Source organism: Erpetoichthys calabaricus, chromosome 3, assembly GCF_900747795.2.
Source record: "Erpetoichthys calabaricus chromosome 3, fErpCal1.3, whole genome shotgun sequence".
NCBI classification, from domain to species: Eukaryota; Metazoa; Chordata; class Cladistia; order Polypteriformes; family Polypteridae; genus Erpetoichthys; species Erpetoichthys calabaricus.
Genome location: NC_041396.2, coordinates 309,265,032 through 309,285,569, shown reverse-complemented (window position 1 = coordinate 309,285,569; position 20,538 = coordinate 309,265,032). Strand labels below are relative to the sequence as shown.

At 39.2% G+C, this 20,538-nt stretch overlaps 1 protein-coding gene across 1 annotated transcript in view; it reads right to left on the bottom strand.

The window, feature by feature from the left end:
- LOC127527256 (trace amine-associated receptor 13c-like) overlaps window positions 1–19,862 on the bottom strand; it is a 138,437-nt gene extending 118,575 nt beyond the window's left edge. Inside the window, exon 1 of the mRNA XM_051925366.1 lies at window positions 19,571–19,862. Coding sequence (XP_051781326.1) covers window positions 19,571–19,805 — 235 coding nt within the window. The 5' untranslated portion in view covers window positions 19,806–19,862. The remainder of the gene's footprint in view (window positions 1–19,570) is intronic.
- Window positions 19,863–20,538: the final 676 nt, after the last annotated feature.

Genomic DNA, 20,538 nt, shown 5'->3' with positions numbered 1-20,538 from the left:
ACATTAAATTCCATACAGTATTCCCCCCGTTGCTCTCTGTCAGTCTGACGTTGTGCTGATTGTCTTTGTCTGATTTACTGGACGTCTTTCTTTTCTTAAATCATCAAACACACAACATGCATTTCTCTGTGGCAGTGGCAGGTAAACTCTCAGAATTGAAATGCTGCAGCGCTCACTGATGTGCTTTGTATTTTGAAGACATTTGCTGTTTAACTGATTTGTAATTTTCTATCAAACAAAACTAAACGACTGCTTCTGTTGAGTTTTGAAGCACCGAGGAGCACCACACTGCAGGAGTCTGTCAGTCGTTATCACTATAAGAACAATAAAAGTTCTTAATAAAGATAGAAATGATGTCAAGATCTCTCCAAAACAATCTCCTATAATATTTGCTCTTTTTTACAGTAACAGCAAGTGATATTTTTTACAGAAATGCCAAACCGCACAATAAATATTACGAGAGGACCGCCATCTCCAACATACAAGTTTAGTTTTGATTAAACAAACTTACCCAGGTGGTCTGTTCATACAAACTTCATGTGAGGCCCCCTCATCTCTCCTTGTGTCAGTGATGCACCTTGTAGTGTCACTAGTCACATGTCATTAGTTCGCATAGTGCAATGCATTTTGAGGGGACAGCAGGTCAGCAGGCTTTACATTGTAAACCAGCTCTGCACAGGCATCCCACTCTTCGTCAGACACTCACACGTCTTCACAAGAAGTACAAATGTTAGGTTTGAATGCTGTCACAAGAACGACACAAAGACATTGCGAAGGTTTGGGGCAGCCACCCGTATAATATTTCCTGGCTGAAAAAATGCTTATAACGAACAGACATGTTCACACAACTGAGTCCAAAACAGAACTGATAAACTGAAGGCAAGATGGCGGTTTTATAGGCCAGTAAGGGAAGTGATGTCATCAGGTCTGGAACCGGAAGTGACGTCGCTGGCTGCCCCAGAAACAGGCGGGATTTCCCAAGAATGGTCTGCAAGAGATTAAGAGAGAGAATTATTACACTTCGCCAACCCCTGGCCCAGCGTGGAATTACACTCTTTCAAGCCCTTTAGTTGTCTCCTAAACACGCATGTGTGACAATACACAATGGCAGGTCCGAAAGTTGAAAGTACTGCTTATGAGAAAGACTTTGGTGTTATAATGGATTCATCACTAGCATCTTCCAGACAGTGTTTAGAAGCCATTAAGAAGGCTAACAGAATGTTAAGTTATATAGCACCCTGATGTGTAGAGCAGTTTTCCAAACTGTCAGTCCACAAATCAGCACAAATCCATTGGAATTTATTCCTGTGTACAAAACAGCAGGTCAGGCCATTCTATACACCTTAATAAAAGGATACGTTTCTGTTTGTTTGTTCATTCAGTTGCTTTGTCTCTGTCATTCCAACATTTGGCACTTAATGAAACATTTTTATTGGTAAAATTCATTGTATTTCTCATTCCAAAATATGTCGTATAACAAACATTATCACTGCTTGTACAAATCCTTTACTAAATTCCATTTTACACAGACATGGCAATGGGATGGACACGCTGCACTACAAATGTTAAAACTGAATACATTCAACAGAGAATAACTGCCATATGGACAGAAATCAGCTTATCCACCTTAATAAAAAGACAACAGTCTGTGTGTCTGTATATCTGTGTGTCCATCTGGTTGCTATGTCTGTCATTCCAGAATAGGCTGCTTCACAAGTATTTGTAGTAATCAAATGCATCACTTTTGTCATTCCAACAGATGGTTGTACCAAAAGGAAAGTGTCTGTATGTGTTTCTGTGTATCTATATGTCTGTCAGGTTGATCTATCTGTATTAAAAGACATTTGGTATGGGATTTATAAAAGTAGTGCTAATATTTGTGATGCGCCCTTAATTGGAATGACAAATCCAGTACACTTTCTTGTTACCTGAATTGCAAAAGCACATTCCAATAAATGGTGCACTGCAAATGTTAACACCGAATATGTCTAACAGAGAGTTACTGCCAGATGGACAAAAACGGGCAGCTGTATTTGAAAAGAAATAAGCTTCCGTTAGAGAAAGGGATCAATATATGATGAGACAGCGTGAAACACCTAAAGTTAAGGAAGTCTCACGTAAAAGAATTCAAGATCCGATGCACCTGAGTGAGGATGTGAATGTGCAAATTGTTAAGGATAAGCCATCATGTCTGAGCACCCAGAAGGAGAACCACCTCTGGAGCAGGACCTCCTGATGTATTCTAGAGCAGATGCAGGGAATGCAAATCGGGTCACCCAGAGGGTTCGTTTCCTTGATCTAAACTTGGATGCAAAGGTATATTCACTACTATTTCCATACACGTATCAGAGCTGGAGACAAAATATTAAATTGCATCCTACAAGGGCTCTATGTTGAGTACAAAGAAGAACAACTGTGACAAATCCGAGAGTTAAAGTAACACAAACACAGTATTACTGTTAATGGCTGGGAAAAAGAGATGATACTTTCAACCAGTTTTTGAGTGCGGAAAGGCTGAGCCAACAATAATGTGTTGATTTTTATGTGAGGACAGAAGGAACTTGATAAATTGAACTATATTGCCAAACCCAAGCACGACTGAGGATCAAATATGTACAATGGGTTGATGGATCACATAAATACAACTTTAGACATATTTACTCACCTTAGCTCCAGGGAGGGTTCATTTACTTCCTTCAACATTCCACGTATTCCTAAGGTATATGACGCAAAACTATCAGGACGTGATTTAATTTGTGTGTAGATATGGGCTACCTGACATTTTACCTGCAATGATGTTTAATCTGCAGTGGCAGGAGATTACAAAAAATTTAGGGCCAGGTCACAGGAGTAGGAGTGTAGGAGTGTTCCCAATAATGTGTACAACAATGACCTGAGATAGAGCCCTTGTGCACACAACTATACTTACATTATCATGCTCTGCGTCAGATTGAGTGTAAATTTATGCTGGCGCTGTTAGTTAGGGTCAGATTAGAAGGGGAGGGAGAGCGTGAATGTGACTGAGAGAATAAAAGTGAAAAAAGCTAACTTTTACAAGTAACATAAAACTGTTAGTTTCCAAATAATATTTCATTAGTACAATTATGTTTTCTGATTGGTACTATTCAGGTCATACAATGATTTCTTCAAAATGTCACATATATTTGACTCTTTCTTTTTTTCTCTGTGCTGCGTTGACATCGTACACCAGAAGGCGTGAGGTTATTCAGTGCACGCAGGAACACGTAGGTGGCCAGTTGCTGTGTGCTATAACACGCTTGACTTGGTGGCGATCAATGCACATGTACTGTACAAGGCATGCACAGGGTCCACTGAGAAAAGAAGAGCGTTCGTGGCTCACCTTGCAGGGGAACATTCTTTCCTCTGCATGTCCTGGAGTCCTGTGTAGACTGGGCAAGATCGGGGGAAAAAAAAACGCGATCACTGATTACAAGCGCAAGAAGGTACACGAATGAATATGAATAATATGAATAATGTTGCGTCCGTGCCACAATGTTTTCCGAAGTGTACTATACAGGTCATAAAATGAGTTATTCCAAATATCATATATACCTGTGTCTCTGTTTTTTTGACAGTGTGGCTTTGACATCTTGGACCATAAGGTGCACTCTAATTCAGCGTAAGCAGGAACACTCAATAAACCTGAATAAAACAAAAATCAAGTGACAGTGAGATACGAAGAAGGCAGATTCACCAGCATTTGTGTGTCAGCTTTTATTCATCCAGATCAGAGAATTTCCAGTTTGATTTTCTCAAATCACCATTCACATCTACAGTTATTCCCAGTTTCAGATAAAAAGTAACAGCATCAGATCCCTGCATGGGGTAGGTGTTGTATCATAACTGAGAGAATAAAAGTGAAAATAAAAAACCACTAACTTTTACAAGTCCTATAAATGTACATCAGCTGTTACAGACGCAAACCAAATGTATGTGTTTATTGTATAATATTAACAATTAGAGTAGCTCACTACTCAAAACGGTAAACATTAGAGGCAGTCAGGATTGACCCGGGGTCTCTTGATTATAAGTCAGCAAATCTTACCGTTACGTCACAGAAGCTGTTGTCTTGTCCTTGAACTTTTTGTGAAAGTGTTTATTTGATCTTTGCACTTCAGGCTTCACACATTATATAGTTTATGTCTACATTTTGTCATTTATTACTAAAATATGAAAACGTTTCTGTTTTAATGATGTGTTTACATAGATTATTGTAGAAATGGAACACACATGAAATGCGTGTGTTCCAAATAACGATCTATTATTTCCATTCTCAAAGTCCAGCACTTCACTCCCACATAATCAAGGCATGAGCTGGGAGAACTTTGTGCCCATTCGGTGGTGGTGGGGGGATAGAATAGCAGGCTGCTTGCTGCTTGTCTTTATCGGCACATTTACAAGACAAAAGACGCTGACGGAGAAGTGCGAAGGGATTTAAGGTGGGCCGGATTTACAAGTTTTTTGTAGGCTTTGGTAATTCTAATGTTAATATAGAAATAATGATAGAAAAAATTAACAAGAAGCATATTGTTAAAAAATGCTTCTTTGATTCATCCTTAGCTTCAAAGTTTACAAACATTGTAAACAGTAAGGTGGAAAATTCTAATACTAAAGTGAGAGGTGATGCTGACATAGTTGCTCCTGAAAAGATAGTTAAAAAATCTTCTACCGCTGTTACACCATGGAAGACTCAAAGAGTGTCTGATCTAAAGAGAACATGCCGGAGAGCTGAGCTTAAATGGAGAAAAAATAAACTGATTATCCACTATGAGATATTGAAGGCTAAAATAACAGAATACAACAACACAGTCTGTTTTGAGAGGCGCTGTTATTTCTCTAGAATTATAAATAACAATGCTGGTAATCTTTACATCATAAAGGATCTAACTTTTGCTATATTTCTTAAGTGAAAAAATGCTGTCCTAGTAATCTGATTAATATGTGATTTAAAATTTAGGTCAGAGTCAATAATTACCCCTAAATTCTTTACCTATGTCTTGACTTTTAAGGTTAAGGGATTACTGTAGGAGGGCAGCACAGAGTTCAAAGTCCGGACAGTCCACAATAAGAGACTAATTGTTGCTTTTGCACCAGTCTGTCAATTGTCATGTCTCGATTCTGTAGGCTGATTCATCTCCATTGCCAATGAAACCTACCACTGTTGTATTATCTGCAAACTTAATGATGGTGTTAAAGCTGTTAGCAGCCGTACAATCATGACTCAGCAGAATGAACAGAAGTAGGATGAGTACACACCCACTGGGGGCACAATGGTGTTTTCAGCGCAGACTGTCTGGGGTCTCTCTGTCAGGAAGTCCAGGACCAAGTTGCATAGGGAAGAGTTGTAGCCTGGCAGATGATGTCAGATGGCAAATGAGGAATGATGGTGTTGAATGCTGAAATGAAGTCTATGAAAAGCATTCTAGCACAAGTGTCTCTTTTGTCCAGGTGGGACACGGCCAGATGATGAGTAGCTGATATGACATCTTCAGTATTCAACCTTTTATGTGATTGGCAAACTGTGGAGGGGTCATGTGATGTGGGAAGTCCAGTTTTTGGGTGGCCCAAGTCTAGTCTCTCGAGGCACTTCATGATGTCAGGTGTGAGTGCTATAGGGTCATAGGACTTCTTTGGTACAGGTTTGACGGTGATGGTTTTGAGGCACTTGGGGATGACTGTAGATGTCTGTAAAGATGTCGGTCAGCTGGTTTGCACATTCCATGAACACTCAGCCAGCAGATTTGTGTGGGTTTACTGTTCATTCAGCAAAGTTCTTCAGCATATACAGTACATAGCGGAACACAAGTGTTTTTATAATGCAATGTCATTATTGTAAAATGGCGTAAAGAAGAAAAGAGAAGCTCTTTGTAATACTGCAGGTTAACTTGCATCTAGCCTTGCAAGCACGTTCTCCAACTTACAGGGAAAACTTGGGATTGGCACAGGATTAGCACGCCAGCCACCGTAAAAAAACCTCACACTGCTCGATTCCATTTGAACTAAAGTGATGCTGAGGTGTCACTCGGTGCAGGGCTGTGCTTGGGTCCTAATTATCTATCTATCTATCTATCTATCTATCAATCTAATTTGGTATCCTCAGGTGGTTCATCGCGTGGTGGGTGTAGTAATGTGCAGTATCAGTGCATGCTCCCAACCTTATCTTCCTATCATTCAGTATGTCACTTGGCCATGTTCAGTGTCCACAAATAAAAAACTCCCAGACTGAAATGTTCCATACTTCAATGTATTTACAGTGGAACACGTGTGCTTTCATAACCCAATGTCAGTATTTTGAGAATCTGTATAGAAGAAAAGTTTCTAACAATATGGCAGAATGTGGTGCGTCAGTTGGCCAAATGCTCACAAGTGCCATGTTTAGAAGGGCACTATCTTGAATTGTTAAACTCTTAGAAAAGCATTTCAGTGTAACTTTTTTTTAAGTATGGTGACATCAAGGTGACAGATATTAAATTCCAGTCTTGTGTTTCAAATTAAGTCAAGTGGCTTTATTGTCATACCTTATGTACACCGCATTGCAGCAGAAAGTGGCATGGAATAATGTTCACTACGACCGTATTGCAGCAGATACATTAAGCACAGTGTACTGATTTGGAATGAGACTTGAGAGAATTTCTATTAAAAAAGATCAGAAAACAAAACACAGTTGAAAAATCAAACCAAAGTTGTAACTGAAAGTCCTAACAGATCCATCAACAAGAGCTGAAACACTGATCAAAACTTAAAGGCCGAAATATCAAAATAAAATGTATTTATTGTAAAAAGTTTTGATTTAAGAATCAAACAGGAACACTTTTTATATCTAATCTTGGATAACAAGAAGTGTGTGGAGGTGACCTTTAAACCCTTAACCCCTAATGACACGTGCAGCGTGACCCCGAATGTCACCCATAGCAGCAGCATAGCAACTGGGACAAAAGTGGACATAATGATAAAACCCAAGGTCAAATAAAATTGCAGTGAAGAAAAATAATAAATATTTTCTACTTTTTCAAATTGACATAAAATGAAAAACAAATGTTATTTTGTATTTGTCGATGTTCAGAACCCCTAGAGGTGTATATGGTGAAAACCGAGTTACAGAATGACACAAAATATTGAAAACATACTAAATTAAAATAGGTATGCGTTGTCAGAAAAGCATGAAAGATTATTTAGCTAACTTAAACTTTGTAAAATCGGGTTAACCATCACACACCTCTGTACTGTGTGTCAGTGTTTAAATATTTATGACATAAAATATGGATAAAGAGAATAGGACAGCAATGTGCGCGTTCACACTGAGAATTTACCAGCAGTAAGGCTACCATCTACAGGGATATACTTAATGGTTTAGTTTTGAAGTGTGTCCGTGAGTGTCTTGAAATGATCAATTAAATATATTTTGTGATTATTAGTCTTTCTTTTTTTACTGTCATAATGTACTTTCGGGTTTAATTGTCTGGATGTAAAAAACACACATTGTGTTCTCAAGCAGAAGTATAAAAAAAAGTTTAGAATCCACTTTAGTACTTCCCTTCATTATTTTAAACACTTCAATTCATGTCTCCGTTTAATCTCCTTTTTCTTAAACTGTAAAGGCTCAGCTCTTTTAATCTTTCCTCATAATTCATTCGCTGTAGCCCTGGAATCAGCCTAGTCACTTTTCACTGGCCCATTTCTAGTGCTGCTATGTCCTTTTTATAGCCTGGAAACCAAAACTGCACACAGTACTCCAAATGAGGCCTCACCAGTGTGTTATAAACCTTCAGGATAACCTCTTTGGATTTCTACTCCACACATTAAGGTGCTATATAACCTAACATTCTGTTAGCCTTCTTAATGGCTTCTGAACACTGTCCGCCAGATAGTGTTGAGTCCTTTACGACTCCTAAATCCTTCTCAGACCTCACATTGTGTTCTCAAATCTAACATTTTTACTTCCTATGTGTACAACTTTGCTGACATTAAATTTCATCTGCCACAAATCTGCACAGGCCTGTATGCTGTCCAGGTCCTTCTGTGATGATTTAACTGGTAATAAATTGTCTGCCAGTCTACATAGCATGGTATTGTCTGCACACTTAACCAGCTTGTTATTTATACAGTATTTCTATCCAAATCGTTCCCTTTCATTACCACTTTCCAGAGAAGTCTCAGGAAATGCAGTCACTGCTGGGACTTTTTGATTATCACCCTAATGTTTGTTGTCCAGGAAAGGTCTCCAGAAATATAAGTTCCCAGGAACTTAAAGAAGCTGACACTCTTAAGAATCAAACAGGAACACTTTATATCTAATCTTGGATAATAAGAAGTGTATGGAGGTGACTTTTAAACTATACATCACCAGGTCCCCACTGATGTATAGAGGGACTGGTTCTGATCTGTGCCTACTGAAATCAATGACCATCTCTTTAGCTTTGCAGCTGTTGAGTGAGAGATTGTTCCTGGAGCTCCACACTGACAGCGTCTGCACCTCATCCTTGTATGCTGACTCATCGTCACCAGTTATGAGACCTACCACAGTGGAGTCATAAGCGAACTTGGTGATATTGTTGCTGGGGTAATTAGACGTACAGTCGTAACTGTAAAGGGCATAGAGAAGTGGTCTCAGTACACAGCCCAGAGGGGTTAGTTTGAAGGAGCTGTGGGGGCCAATTCTAACAGTTTGTGGGTGACCAGTGAGGAAATTCTTTTTCCTAGTGCAGAAAGTGGGTGAAAAGTTCAGGTTATACAGCTTTTCAATTAGTATGATTGGCATGATTGCATTAAATGCCAAGCTATAATTGACAAATAGCTTCCTTACATTGGTGTTTCAGATAGCTCATTTCTGTATAGAGGGCTGTACTGATGGCATCTCCTGTGCATCGTTTTGAACAATAAGCAAACTGGTGATGGTCAAAGGTGTTAGAGAGGCTGGTTTTAATGTGCTGACATACAGTCATATGAAAAAGTTTGGGAGCCCCTCTTAATTCTTTGGATTTTTGTTTATCATTGGCTAAGCTTTCAAAGTAGCGACTTCCTTTTAATATATAACATGCCTTATGGAAACAGTAAGATTTCAGCAGTGACATTAAGTTTATTGGATTAACAGAAAATATGCAATATGTATCATAACAAAATTAAACAGGTTAATCAATTTGGGCACCCCAACAGAGATATTCCATCAATACTTAGTTGAGCCTCCTTTTGCTCTTTTGAGCCTCTAGACGCTGTCCTCCTATAGCCTTGGATGAGTGTCTGATTCTGGATGGAGGTATTGTGACCATTCTTTCATACAAAATCTTTCCAGTTCAGTTCAATTTGATGGACAGCTTCAAATCATCCCCCTGATATTCAAGTCAGGGGACTGTGATGGCCATTCCAGAACATTGTACTTCTCCCACTGCATGAATGCCTTTGTAGATTTTGAACTGTGTTTTGGGTCATTGTCTTGCTGGAATATCCAACCCCTGTGTAACTGATGCTTGAACATTATCCTGAAGAATTTGTTGATATTGGGTTGAATTCATCCAACCCTCGACTTTAACAAGGGTCCCAGTCCCTGAACTAGCCACACAGCCCCACAGCATGATGGACCCTCCACCAAATTTGACATTAGGTAGCAGGTGTTTTTCTTGGAATCCGGTGTTCTTCTTCTGCCATGCAAAGCTCTTTTTGTTTTGACCAAATAACTCAATTGTTGTCTCATCAGTCCAAAGCACTTTGTTCCAAAAATAAGAATCTGGCTTGTCTAAATGAGCATTGGCATACAACAAGCGACTCTGTTTGTGGCGTGAGTGCAGAAAGGGCTTCTTTCTCATCACCCTGCCATACAGATGTTCTTTGTGCAAATTGCGCTGAATTGTAGAACGATTTAGAGATACACCATCTGCAGCAAGATGTTCTTGCAGGTCTTTGGAGGTGATCTGTCTGTAACCATTCTCACAATCCTGCGCATATGCTGCTTCTGTATTTTTCTTGGCCTGCCAGACCTGCTGTGTTTAACAACAACTGTGCCTGTGGCCTTCCATTTCCTGATTCCATTCCTTACAGTTGAAGCTGACAGTTTAAACCTCTGAGAAAGCTTTTTGTAGCCGTTCCCCTAAACCATGAGACTGAACAATCTTTATTTTCAGATCTTTGGAGAGTTGCTTTAAGGATCCCATGCTGTCACTCTTCAGAGCAGAGTCAAAGGGAAGGAAGCACAACTTGAAATCGACCACCTTAAATACCTTTATATCTCATGAAGGAACACACCTGTCTATGAAGTTCAAGGCTTAACAAGCTCATCCAACCAATTTGGTGTATCAAGTAATCAGCATTGAGCAGTGACATGCATTCAAATCAGCAAAAATACAAGGGTACCCACATTTTTGCCAGTTTTTCACATTTGATTTAATTTCATACAACTAAATACTGCTTCACTAAAAATCTTTGTTCGGAAAACACCGCAGTATTCATATGTTCCTAGGAAATGAAAAACATACCTCTGTTATCTTTTTTGTTGAAAGGAGAGTCAATTATTATGCAGGCTGAGAGGGGTTCACAAACTTTTTCATATGACTTTATAAGTTCTTTCAAAACATTTCACGAGTGTTAACATCAATGCAATCGGTCTGTAGTCATAAAGGTTATTGATGACTGACTTTTTAGGAACGGGGATGATAATAGCTGACTTAAGACACAGGGGGAACGGTGGTGTGAATCAGTGACAGATGAAATAACTTAGTAAGGACTTCAGCCAACTGGTCAGCACAAGCTTTAAGTACCATGCCAAGTATGTCATCTGGTCCAGCAGCTTTCCTCGAATTCACTGTCTTGAACACCTGTCTCACTTGAAGTTACTGAAAAGTCAGTATGTCGCAGCTGGGAATCGATGGGGGCAGAGTGTCTGTGAGAGGCCTCAAAGCTAGCAAAGTAAAGATTCACTTCCACTGCCAATGAGGCATCAGTACAGATAGGCACATGTGTACTGCTTTAGTAGTTGGTGATTTGTTGTATTCCCTGACACACCTGCTGTGGGTTATTGTCTGTCAAATGGACCTCTGGCCTGCTCTTATAGCCCACCTTGGCAGTTTTGATGCCTCTGCTCTAATTTGCTCTTGGTGCACTGTACTTGGCTCTAACCTCTGACCTGCAGGCAATATTTCAGGTTCTCAATAGAGACTGAAGCACTTTGGTCATCCATGGTTTTTGGTTTAGGTAAATCTGAATGTGTTTATCCACTTTAACCATATCATTGCAGATCCTAACTCAAATTTTAATAATGAGGCCAGTGAAATGCACATCCTTTGGATTTTGGACTTTTTAGATGATGGCTTGGAGGACCCAGTCTTCTAAGACGGCTACATCTGCAGGAGATGCCATCTGATCCAGCACCTCAAGCTCAGGGTCGCTGAACTAGAGGAGGTGTTGGATGGCCTGCATTGTAGTACAGAATTGGTTGACCTGGCACTGGTGACAGTGTGCACTCCTAAAGTGGTGCAGGATGAAGACCAGACAGGTAGAGGTAGATGGGACACAGTCACAAGGCAGAAGGTAAAGGGTGAACACTGTCAGGGGGAATCAACTCCAGAATTGGAAGCTGAGCTGGACGGTGTCTGTGAAGATTCTGAAGTGATAAGCAGGCATGAGGAGCCCCAATTGGCCACCTCAAAAACAGTTCCCAGAAAGAGAGAGGTTGTGATAGTTGGGGACTTATTCATTAGGGGACTGAAGTGCAGGTTTGCTCCAGAGATAGAGTCTCACACGGTGTGTTGCCTTCTGGGTGTAAAGGTGAGAGACATCCCTGGGAGGGTGTATACGCTCTTGGCCAGAGTGGGGGTGCATTCAGCTGTCATTGTCCATGTTGTACACATGTTGTACACATAAGGGTAGCACATTAGTTCTGTGAACCAAATTTAAAGAGTTAGGTGCAAGGCTGAGGAGCATAACTGACAAGGTGGTCTTCTATAAAGTTCTGCTTGTGCCACGTGCCAGTCCAGGTAAGTTTGAGGAGATTAGAAAGCTTAATGCGTAGTTCAGACTTTGGTGTAGGGTAGAAGGGTACAGGTTTATGGGGTATTGGGACTTCTTTTTGAACAGATGGGACCTGTTCTGCCACAACAGGTTACATCTGAAACAGAGGGGTGCCAATTTATTGGAGAGGCAAATGTGTAGGATAGTCGAGGATTGTTTAAACTAGGGGATGATGAGGCAGGGAGTTTAGGGTATGCCAGGTATAGACCTGTCCATAGAGGAACACACAATAGTGTAAAAATGAAAATGCACAGTAATGTAAATTCTAACCCAATGTTTAAATTATAAAGTAAAACGAGTAACACATTTAAAATAGCTTGCCTTAATGCTAGAAGTATCAAAAATAAAACAAGTGAGTTGAAGTTGTACATGGAGGAGCATAATTATGATACTACAGTATAGCAATAACGGAGACCTGGCTAAATAACAAAGATGGGGATGAGTATAACATAGAGGGATACACATTTATTAGGAAGGATAGACGGAACAGAAAAGGAGGTGGGGTTGGTGTTTATGTCAAACAGAATATAAATGCAAGTCCTCTTCAGTTGGACAATGAGCCCCAACTTAGTGAGGACATGTGGCTCCACCTGGAAAGCATTAGGGAAAGAAGTCTTATTTTAGGAGTGTCAATACAGTCAATACAGGCTGTAATTTCAATGCATGTCTTTTTGGTAAGATTACAAAAGCAAGTTTACAGGGGGATATTATAGACATGGGAGACTTTAACTATCCGAATATTAACTGGGCAATAGAGGAACTCAAGAGCAGGAATTTTTAGAAGTAATCAGTGACTGTTTTTAAACACAGTATGGTAAAGTACCAACGTGGGATGATGTCTGTCTGGATTGAGTATTTTCTAATAATCAGAATAGAATTGAGGGTGTAGAGGTGATTGGACCTCTAGGGTCAAGTGACCATAATATAATTACAGTTCTCAGTATTTTGGAAGAGTGTGGATGCAAAGACAAAAGCTGTTATGTTTAACTTTGGTAGAGCAAAGTCCAAGGAGGACAGACTGGGATAAGTTTTTAAGTGTGGAGACAGTTGAGGAGCAGTGGAACAGGTTTAAAAATGTTTTGCATGTAATGCAGGACAGGTACATACTGAAATTTGGAATTTATTACAAAATTTTAAAAAGGTCCATAGTGGGCTAATAAAGAAAAATAAGATGTACAACACTAATAATTCCAATATGAATTGTAGGGCAGAACATGAGGGCAACCATTAAGAAGGATATTAGGGGGGCTAAAAGACAGTTAGAGAGGAATATAGCAGATAAAGCAAATGAAGACTCTAAGAGATTCTTTCAGTACTTTATAGGTAGAGTAATTGAAGTAATAAAGTAGATATTTTTTTACGAGCACCTGGAGCAGCCAGAGGTTTGACATACTCTCTGTGCTGTGAAGTTTATTAAGGCTGAGGGTTAGAGCTCCACCCAATAGTAGGGAACAGTAGGTAAAGTAAGATTTCTTTGGTTGATAAATAGCCTATAACTAAAGATGTTGAGCCTTTGTATGTTTACATATATTCATAATATTTAGGTCTGAGATATTTTTAAACATTGTATGTTGTTTGTGCCGATAATAAGTAAGTCTCTTGAAGTGCTAAAAGAGTGACAAGTTGTGTTATTCTCATAGCACTTGTGTGGTTTAAAATGCTAGAATTTAACCAGCTGTGTGTGTGTCATTCATAGGACACTGTTGTGTTTAGGGTCTGAGCGTACGTGTATATCTATGTATGTGTGTGTTATTATTAGGGTGCGGGAGTAGACCAATCCAATAACGAAACTGACAAGTGTATTTAAGTGGTAGAAAGAGGGAAAAAAACACAATCACACAGTGAGTCATGAAGAAAGATTAAGACAGTTGAGCCTTTTCTGTTTAAGCAAAAGATGATAAGCAGTAGACATGATAAGTGTCAGATAAGCATTTCACAATAACAGGGGTTGAAGGCACTCGACTCCAGCTGCTTCAAGCTCACATGTTTAGTGGAGGCCATCAAAAGACAGACACGGCTTCTTACTTTCCACAAAAACACAAATGAATCTGTTAGGAAGTGACCTGCTTTGTAAATGAGGATGTATTTTAAAATATACCTCAGATGACAACTATTTAGAAGAACTGGAGGGTTACCTTAAAATGGTTTGAGAAATCCTTAACCAATAATCAGTTCATATGTCTGGATTGAAAATTTCCATCACCCAATGCTCAAATTAAAAAGAAGACATTAGTCACTGCCCTTGTGTCCCTCTTTTTACCTCATCACTATCTCGTTCAAGCTCTTTCACGTTTGTGGGCACAAGATAAAAATGAGAATCTGAGTACATAAGAAGTGTGTCAAACGTGAGGAGACCATTCAGTCCATTAGCGAATGGCTAAGCTGTCCCAGTGTCGCCTTTAGATCCTTCATAAAGGTTGTCCAGATTTCTGCTTCAACTCCAAGTCTCGGTAGTTTGTTTGTTTCTTTTCAGAGTCCCACACATCTTTGTGCTTCCTGGCTTCAGTTCTCAATGCACTTGCTGTTAATCTCTTTGTGTGTCCTTGAGCATGTGATTCACCCTTAAACTGAAAGAATTCTGTTGGATCTGCCTGATCGATGCCTTTGGGGATTTTGAAGACCTGGATTAGATCTCCCCACTGTCTCTCCTGCTCAGAATAGACAGGTTTAAGTTTCTGTGTCTGTCACAATATGTCACAGTATGACATGTTCTTCAGTCACATGATTCTCCTGGTTCCTCTCTTCTGCACATTTTCCAGTGCTGTTATGTCTTTTTGTAGTGCGCTGCCCAGAACTGCACACATTTCTCCAGATGCGGTCTACCTAATAAGTTATATAGTTCAAACATAACATCCGTTCATTAATACTCAATAGTTTTATGATAGAACGTCACATTTTACTTGACTTTTTAATTGCTTCAGCACATTGCTTAGGCATTGAAAGTGTTGTGTCAAAAATGAGATGTTGTTTGTGGACCCTGTCCATATTCCAGTGTTGTCTTCTAAACCCCCTCCTTGTGTCCCCAAATATCCTCTGAAACCTGAATAAAAAGAGGACATGCGTCCTGTGATAACGGCATTGTTTAAGAAGGGAATTATAATTCCACATACAAGTCACTGCAACACCCCATATTCCCTGTTGAGAAAGCACAGACATGGAGGTTTATATAAGATTTACAAGCAATTAATGTGTGTGTTATTCTGTGGTTAACAAAAGCCCATCCAGTTTTTCTGCATCCACTATTTCTGGAGGGATTGCAAATTAATAATTCAGTTACAGAATGTCGACCCAAACAGTTTTAATATAGTTTAAATATTTATAATAAGCTGCCATTCTCTGTTTCATTTTGGCTCATTCATGTGAATATTGGAAGATTTCAGCAATAGAATGTCACACTTTTTACCTTTCACTGAAAAATATGGAGAAGTGCAGCAGAGGATTGGCAATGCTAATCTGGCCTGCATGTGTGTGTGTTCACCCTGTGATGAAGTGGCAGCCTGTCCAGGGTTTGTTTCTGTTTTGTGTGCATTGCGTATCTGCATAAGCAGTTTAGAAGATGAATGAATGTTGTTTAGTGAATCTCAGTATAAAGAACATAAATTGTGTGACTAACAACATTAAAATGATCAGTTAAAGTGGGGGGTCCGCAGCCAGCTTTCTCTCACTGACCACCATCACAAACAAGTGGTAAAGAAGGCCAATTCGATTCTGTCACACAGCAGCCAACCTCTGAGTCCAAAGTATCACTTGTGGCCATCAAGCTGCTGATTTAGGGTCTCAAGGGTGAAGACCCCCAGACTGAAGTCCTCTTTTATCCTCAGATCTCTCAGCCTTCTGAATTCTAGTAGCTGCAGGAGTCCTATGGAGTTCTGAATTATTATTGTGTGCTCTTCGTTATTGTTCAAGAATCGTTATTCTGATTTGTAAAAGTCTTATGGTGTGTGTGCTGATTACAACAATGGCTGTCACGTGTGGTCTCTTTTATTATTCTCTTGTTCATATTTAACAATTTCCTATGTGTCAAATTTCCCTCTTGGATAATAAAAATCTTCTGCCGTCCGGCAGAGTAAAAGCCACACATGTAAAAAGGAGAGAACATGGAGACTCCACACCGGCAGTGACCGGCGAAGGACTGGAACATGAACATTAAATCAAAAGGGCAGAAGTGCAGACCACCACATCATAATACCTCCTGTATAAACACACAAGGGGGTCTGAAATGAGGGGGCAACTCTTAAAGTGGAACAAGTAAAGCATCAGCTGAGCTGAAAGTGTGTCAGGAATCGTCTTATACAGTGCAGACCATAATATCTTAAAACACAATTTATGGGTCATGTTTACTTGTGTACTCATACCTCAGAAAAATAAATAACGAAACAAATTCGGTTTTCCACAAGCATTTTTTTTATTTGCACATAATGAGAATGTAATAACAGTCAATCTTACATTCAGCCGTTGTAAAGTCACAAAAAGTCTGATTGTCTGAGGAATAAAACAACAACTGCTTAAGAGACAACTTGAAGTGCATTAAAGAAATTCACCAATAAAATATCCATCCATCCATTTCCCAACCCGCTGAATCCAAACACAGGGTCACGGGGGTCTGCTGGAGCCAATCCCAGCCAACACAGGGCGCAAGGCAGGGAACCAATCCTGGGCAGGGCGCCAACCCACCGCAGCCAAAAAATATCTCCCTGTATATTATGTGCTAAATTTGAACAAAAATAGTTTACTGCAGCAACCCTCCTAGATGGGACAGCACTAAGAATTGTAATAATGATTCAAAATCATTCAAGTGTGCTTTTAAAAATAAGGAAAAACTTTTTAAAAATTAAATTTTAAAGAGCCATGACAGGCAGAGAGTTTTTCAGATCCAAATGTGATTCCTTTATTAAAGGTTTAAGTTTCTCTGTTTTTCTAGAATTGAGCAAAATGCTGTTCTCTGAAGTATTAATTGTGTTCTGTATGAGGTGAGCAGCTGCGGCTAATGAGACTTCACAAATATTAACAAACGTCAGTCTAAAGCAGCAAATCCTACATTTAATTGTGGACATCAAACCTCATTTGACCTTCTCAGTCGTCCATTTCAGTTCCTCACAGTCACCTCAGTGTCATTTAGTGAGCCAGCAGTGTGAGGAGTGAAGGCCGACTACTCCGTCTGTCATCTGCTGCCTTATTGAGGAGTGCGGATTACAATGCACAGGTAGGAAACATTAGCTTTAAACTTAAAATAACATGAGAGAAAACTAAAATAATAAAATAAGAAGTATCTTGTAAGTTTTAATTCTTAAGCAAATCCCCACCGGCCTGACCAAAACTGAAAAGAATTTCGGTTATCGTCTGAGCTCTGCTGTGAAGTTTTTAGTTGTGAAATCGGAAAGTCTGTGCCAAATGTAACTCCAGGTATTAACAGATATTTATATTTCTGGATTTTAGGTAAAATATACCACATTACTTAACAATTTATGATTATATAAATTTTGGCTCCAACAGACCCCCGTGACCCTGTAGTTAGGATATAGTGGGTTGGATAATGGATGGATAAATTAAATAAATAAATAACTGTGGTGACATAAGCAATATTCATAAACAGTGTACACTCTACACCAGCGGTTCTCAACCTTTCTAGTGCCGTGACCCTTTAATACAATTTCCCATGCTGTGGCGACCCCAACTATAAAATTATTTTCGTTGCTACTTCATAACTGTAATTTTGCTACTCTTATGAACTGTAATGTAAATATCTGATATGCAGGATGTATTTTCATTGTTACAAACTGAACATAATTAAAGCGTAGTGATTAATAACAAAAACAATACATCATTATATATTGTGAAATATTTATTTCTTATTACAAATAAATGAAATTTTGTCTTTATGACTTACGTTTATTTGTTTTTCTTCATTGTGTATTGAACTGTATTCACCGTATTCATGTTGTATACTTATGTGAAAATGTGAAAAGCATGGCGTAGCATGGGTAACAGTCTTAATATAACAACAGTAAACTACATTGGTACAAAATTGTTGCGACAGTACACATAAAAAGCCAACGTCAGTGCAAAAGTTGAGACTGCTTCTTTCTCACCAGATCAGAAATTCTCGGGGCAGTCTTTGCAAGAGCACAACGAAGATCATCTTCTGCAGCAAGTCTACTTCTGTATTTCTTAACGTTCTTCTCTACACGATCCATTGTCATGGGTTGGTTCACTAACAAAAAAATTATATAACAATAGCTTCAATAACACGGACTATAAAACGTTTGTTTATGCTTTACTAATTAGAAACGGATGTGATTTCAATTACGTCACGAAGTGCGTAATTCCCTGCAAAGGTGTGATGTTAACAGTTAAAAATAATAAAGTTTCGACAATTAAAACGTTTGAAATTATTCTGATTCAATTGTCTGCAAAATCTATCCTCGAATGACAATTATAGTAAAAAACTAGTAACTACAAATGGAAAAAATTTGTACAATAACAAGTTTTACACATTAGAATAGACAAAACCCATATTTCCAATGGTCTTAGACGAACCCTGGCAAATCGTTATTCGACCCCCAACGGGGTCACGACCCACAGGTTGAGAACCGCTGCTCTACACCAATAGAATACAATTTTAACAAAAACAGCCTTCAAAACAATACAGCGAATATGAAATGATGGTATTGTTAAGAAATACGTCCAAGTATTGCACTGCTAATATGAAAAAGGAGCAAAGGCATAATGTCCAAATAATTTAAAATTTCTAAGCACAACAAAATTATTTTTGTATTTTTTATTTTCTTTAACTTTTACAGTAAATTGAGCACAGAAGACGCTGGGCTAAATATTTTACACGTCAGGATGATTTTCAGTGCTTTTCGGAACCAGACATAAAGAAAAGCGTAAAGAATTGGATTAACTGCATAATTTACTTCACAGACCAACACAAAGACATTCCTGATGATAATTGTGATTACCTTACTGCTATCAGTACACAGATTGTATACATTGATAGGCAGCCAGCAGATAATAAAAGCCCCCACGACTACTCCTAATGTTTTTGCAGCTTTTCTTTCAGACGGTTTTGATATTTTTCTGTCACTCAACTCCTCGGTTTGCCTCTTTTCTATCATACAGTTGATGGCTCTTGAATGGCTTCTTGCCACTACAAATATTCTGAAATAAAAAATAATCATTAATGAAAAAGGGATAAAAAAGGATACAAATAAATTAAAAATGGTAATTTCTTCATAAGTGAATACTATACAAGCTCCTTCACATATCTCTGTTTCAATAAAACTAACACTTAAACCAATGACTATAAATAAAAGTGCAAACAGCCAGACTCCAGCAATGCTGACCTTTGCGACAGTCAAAGTTATTTTTGAGCTGTAAAAGAAAGGATGGCAGACAGCAATGTAGCGATCAATGGATATTAAAACCACATTATATATCACAGATATGCTAAGAATATTTGCAAGTGCCTGATACAAATAACAATAAATAACTCCAAAGTACCAGCAAGTTTCAATCATCTGAACCAAAAAGAAAGGCATCACAAAGAAACCTGTTAAGAAATCGGCCGCTGCGAGTGAAAGGATCAGAAGATTAGTCGGCGTGTGCAGCTGAACAAAATGAGAAATAGAAATGATGACAAGAAGATTTCCAAAGACTGTCGATAAAAGCAAAAGACATGAGAAAGTGTAACAAAACCCATAAACTTCAGTTCCATAAATCAGTTTACGACAAGATGCATTACTGTGAGGAAAGCAACGGCCAAGTTTCAGTCCATCCCACTCCATGTCAGTCCCCTGACTGAGCCGTCCTGCCTGCACACTGAGATGTTTATACACTGAGGCCCTGCGACTGCCATATTCTCTCTGCTAACGTAATTCACATGAGGCGTCTCTCTGCTGTGTTTGCTTCACAAATTCTCTCAGGATGTTTGTTTGTTCATTTCAGTTCTTACTCATTAATGAGTTCATCAAATCTCAGATGTCTTCATTATATTTGTTTGTCAGGAGCCGCTCAGGGCTGCGGTGGTCTCTCCTCACAGCTCCACAGTGGTCCAGCTGCTGGCTCTCTACAGTTTCCTTCTTCTCCTCTGTCTGCTGTTTTTGTTTTTTTGTTCTCAGTCACTTTGACTTTCTTTCCTCATCACAGCGAGCAGCACATTAAATCAGCAGGTTCAGATGAGCTGAGGTTGTGCCCAGTGGTGGTCTGACACTCCATGCTGTCCTGTGCTGCTCAGAGCCCCTCTGACACCTGTGAGCTGAGCCTGCATGGAGTGTGCTGGACCACCCTGTGCTCATCAGAGGCCCACGCACACACACACACACGCACACGCACACACACACACACACACACAGTGTACAGTAACAGTTGTGTGTTTTTGTCTTTTCCGGACCCTCAAATCAAATTCCAAACAGTATTCCCCCCGTTGCTCTCTGTCAGTCTGACGTTGTGCTGATTGTCTTTGTCTGATTTACTGGACGTCTTTCTTATCTTAAATCCTCAAACACACAACATGCATTT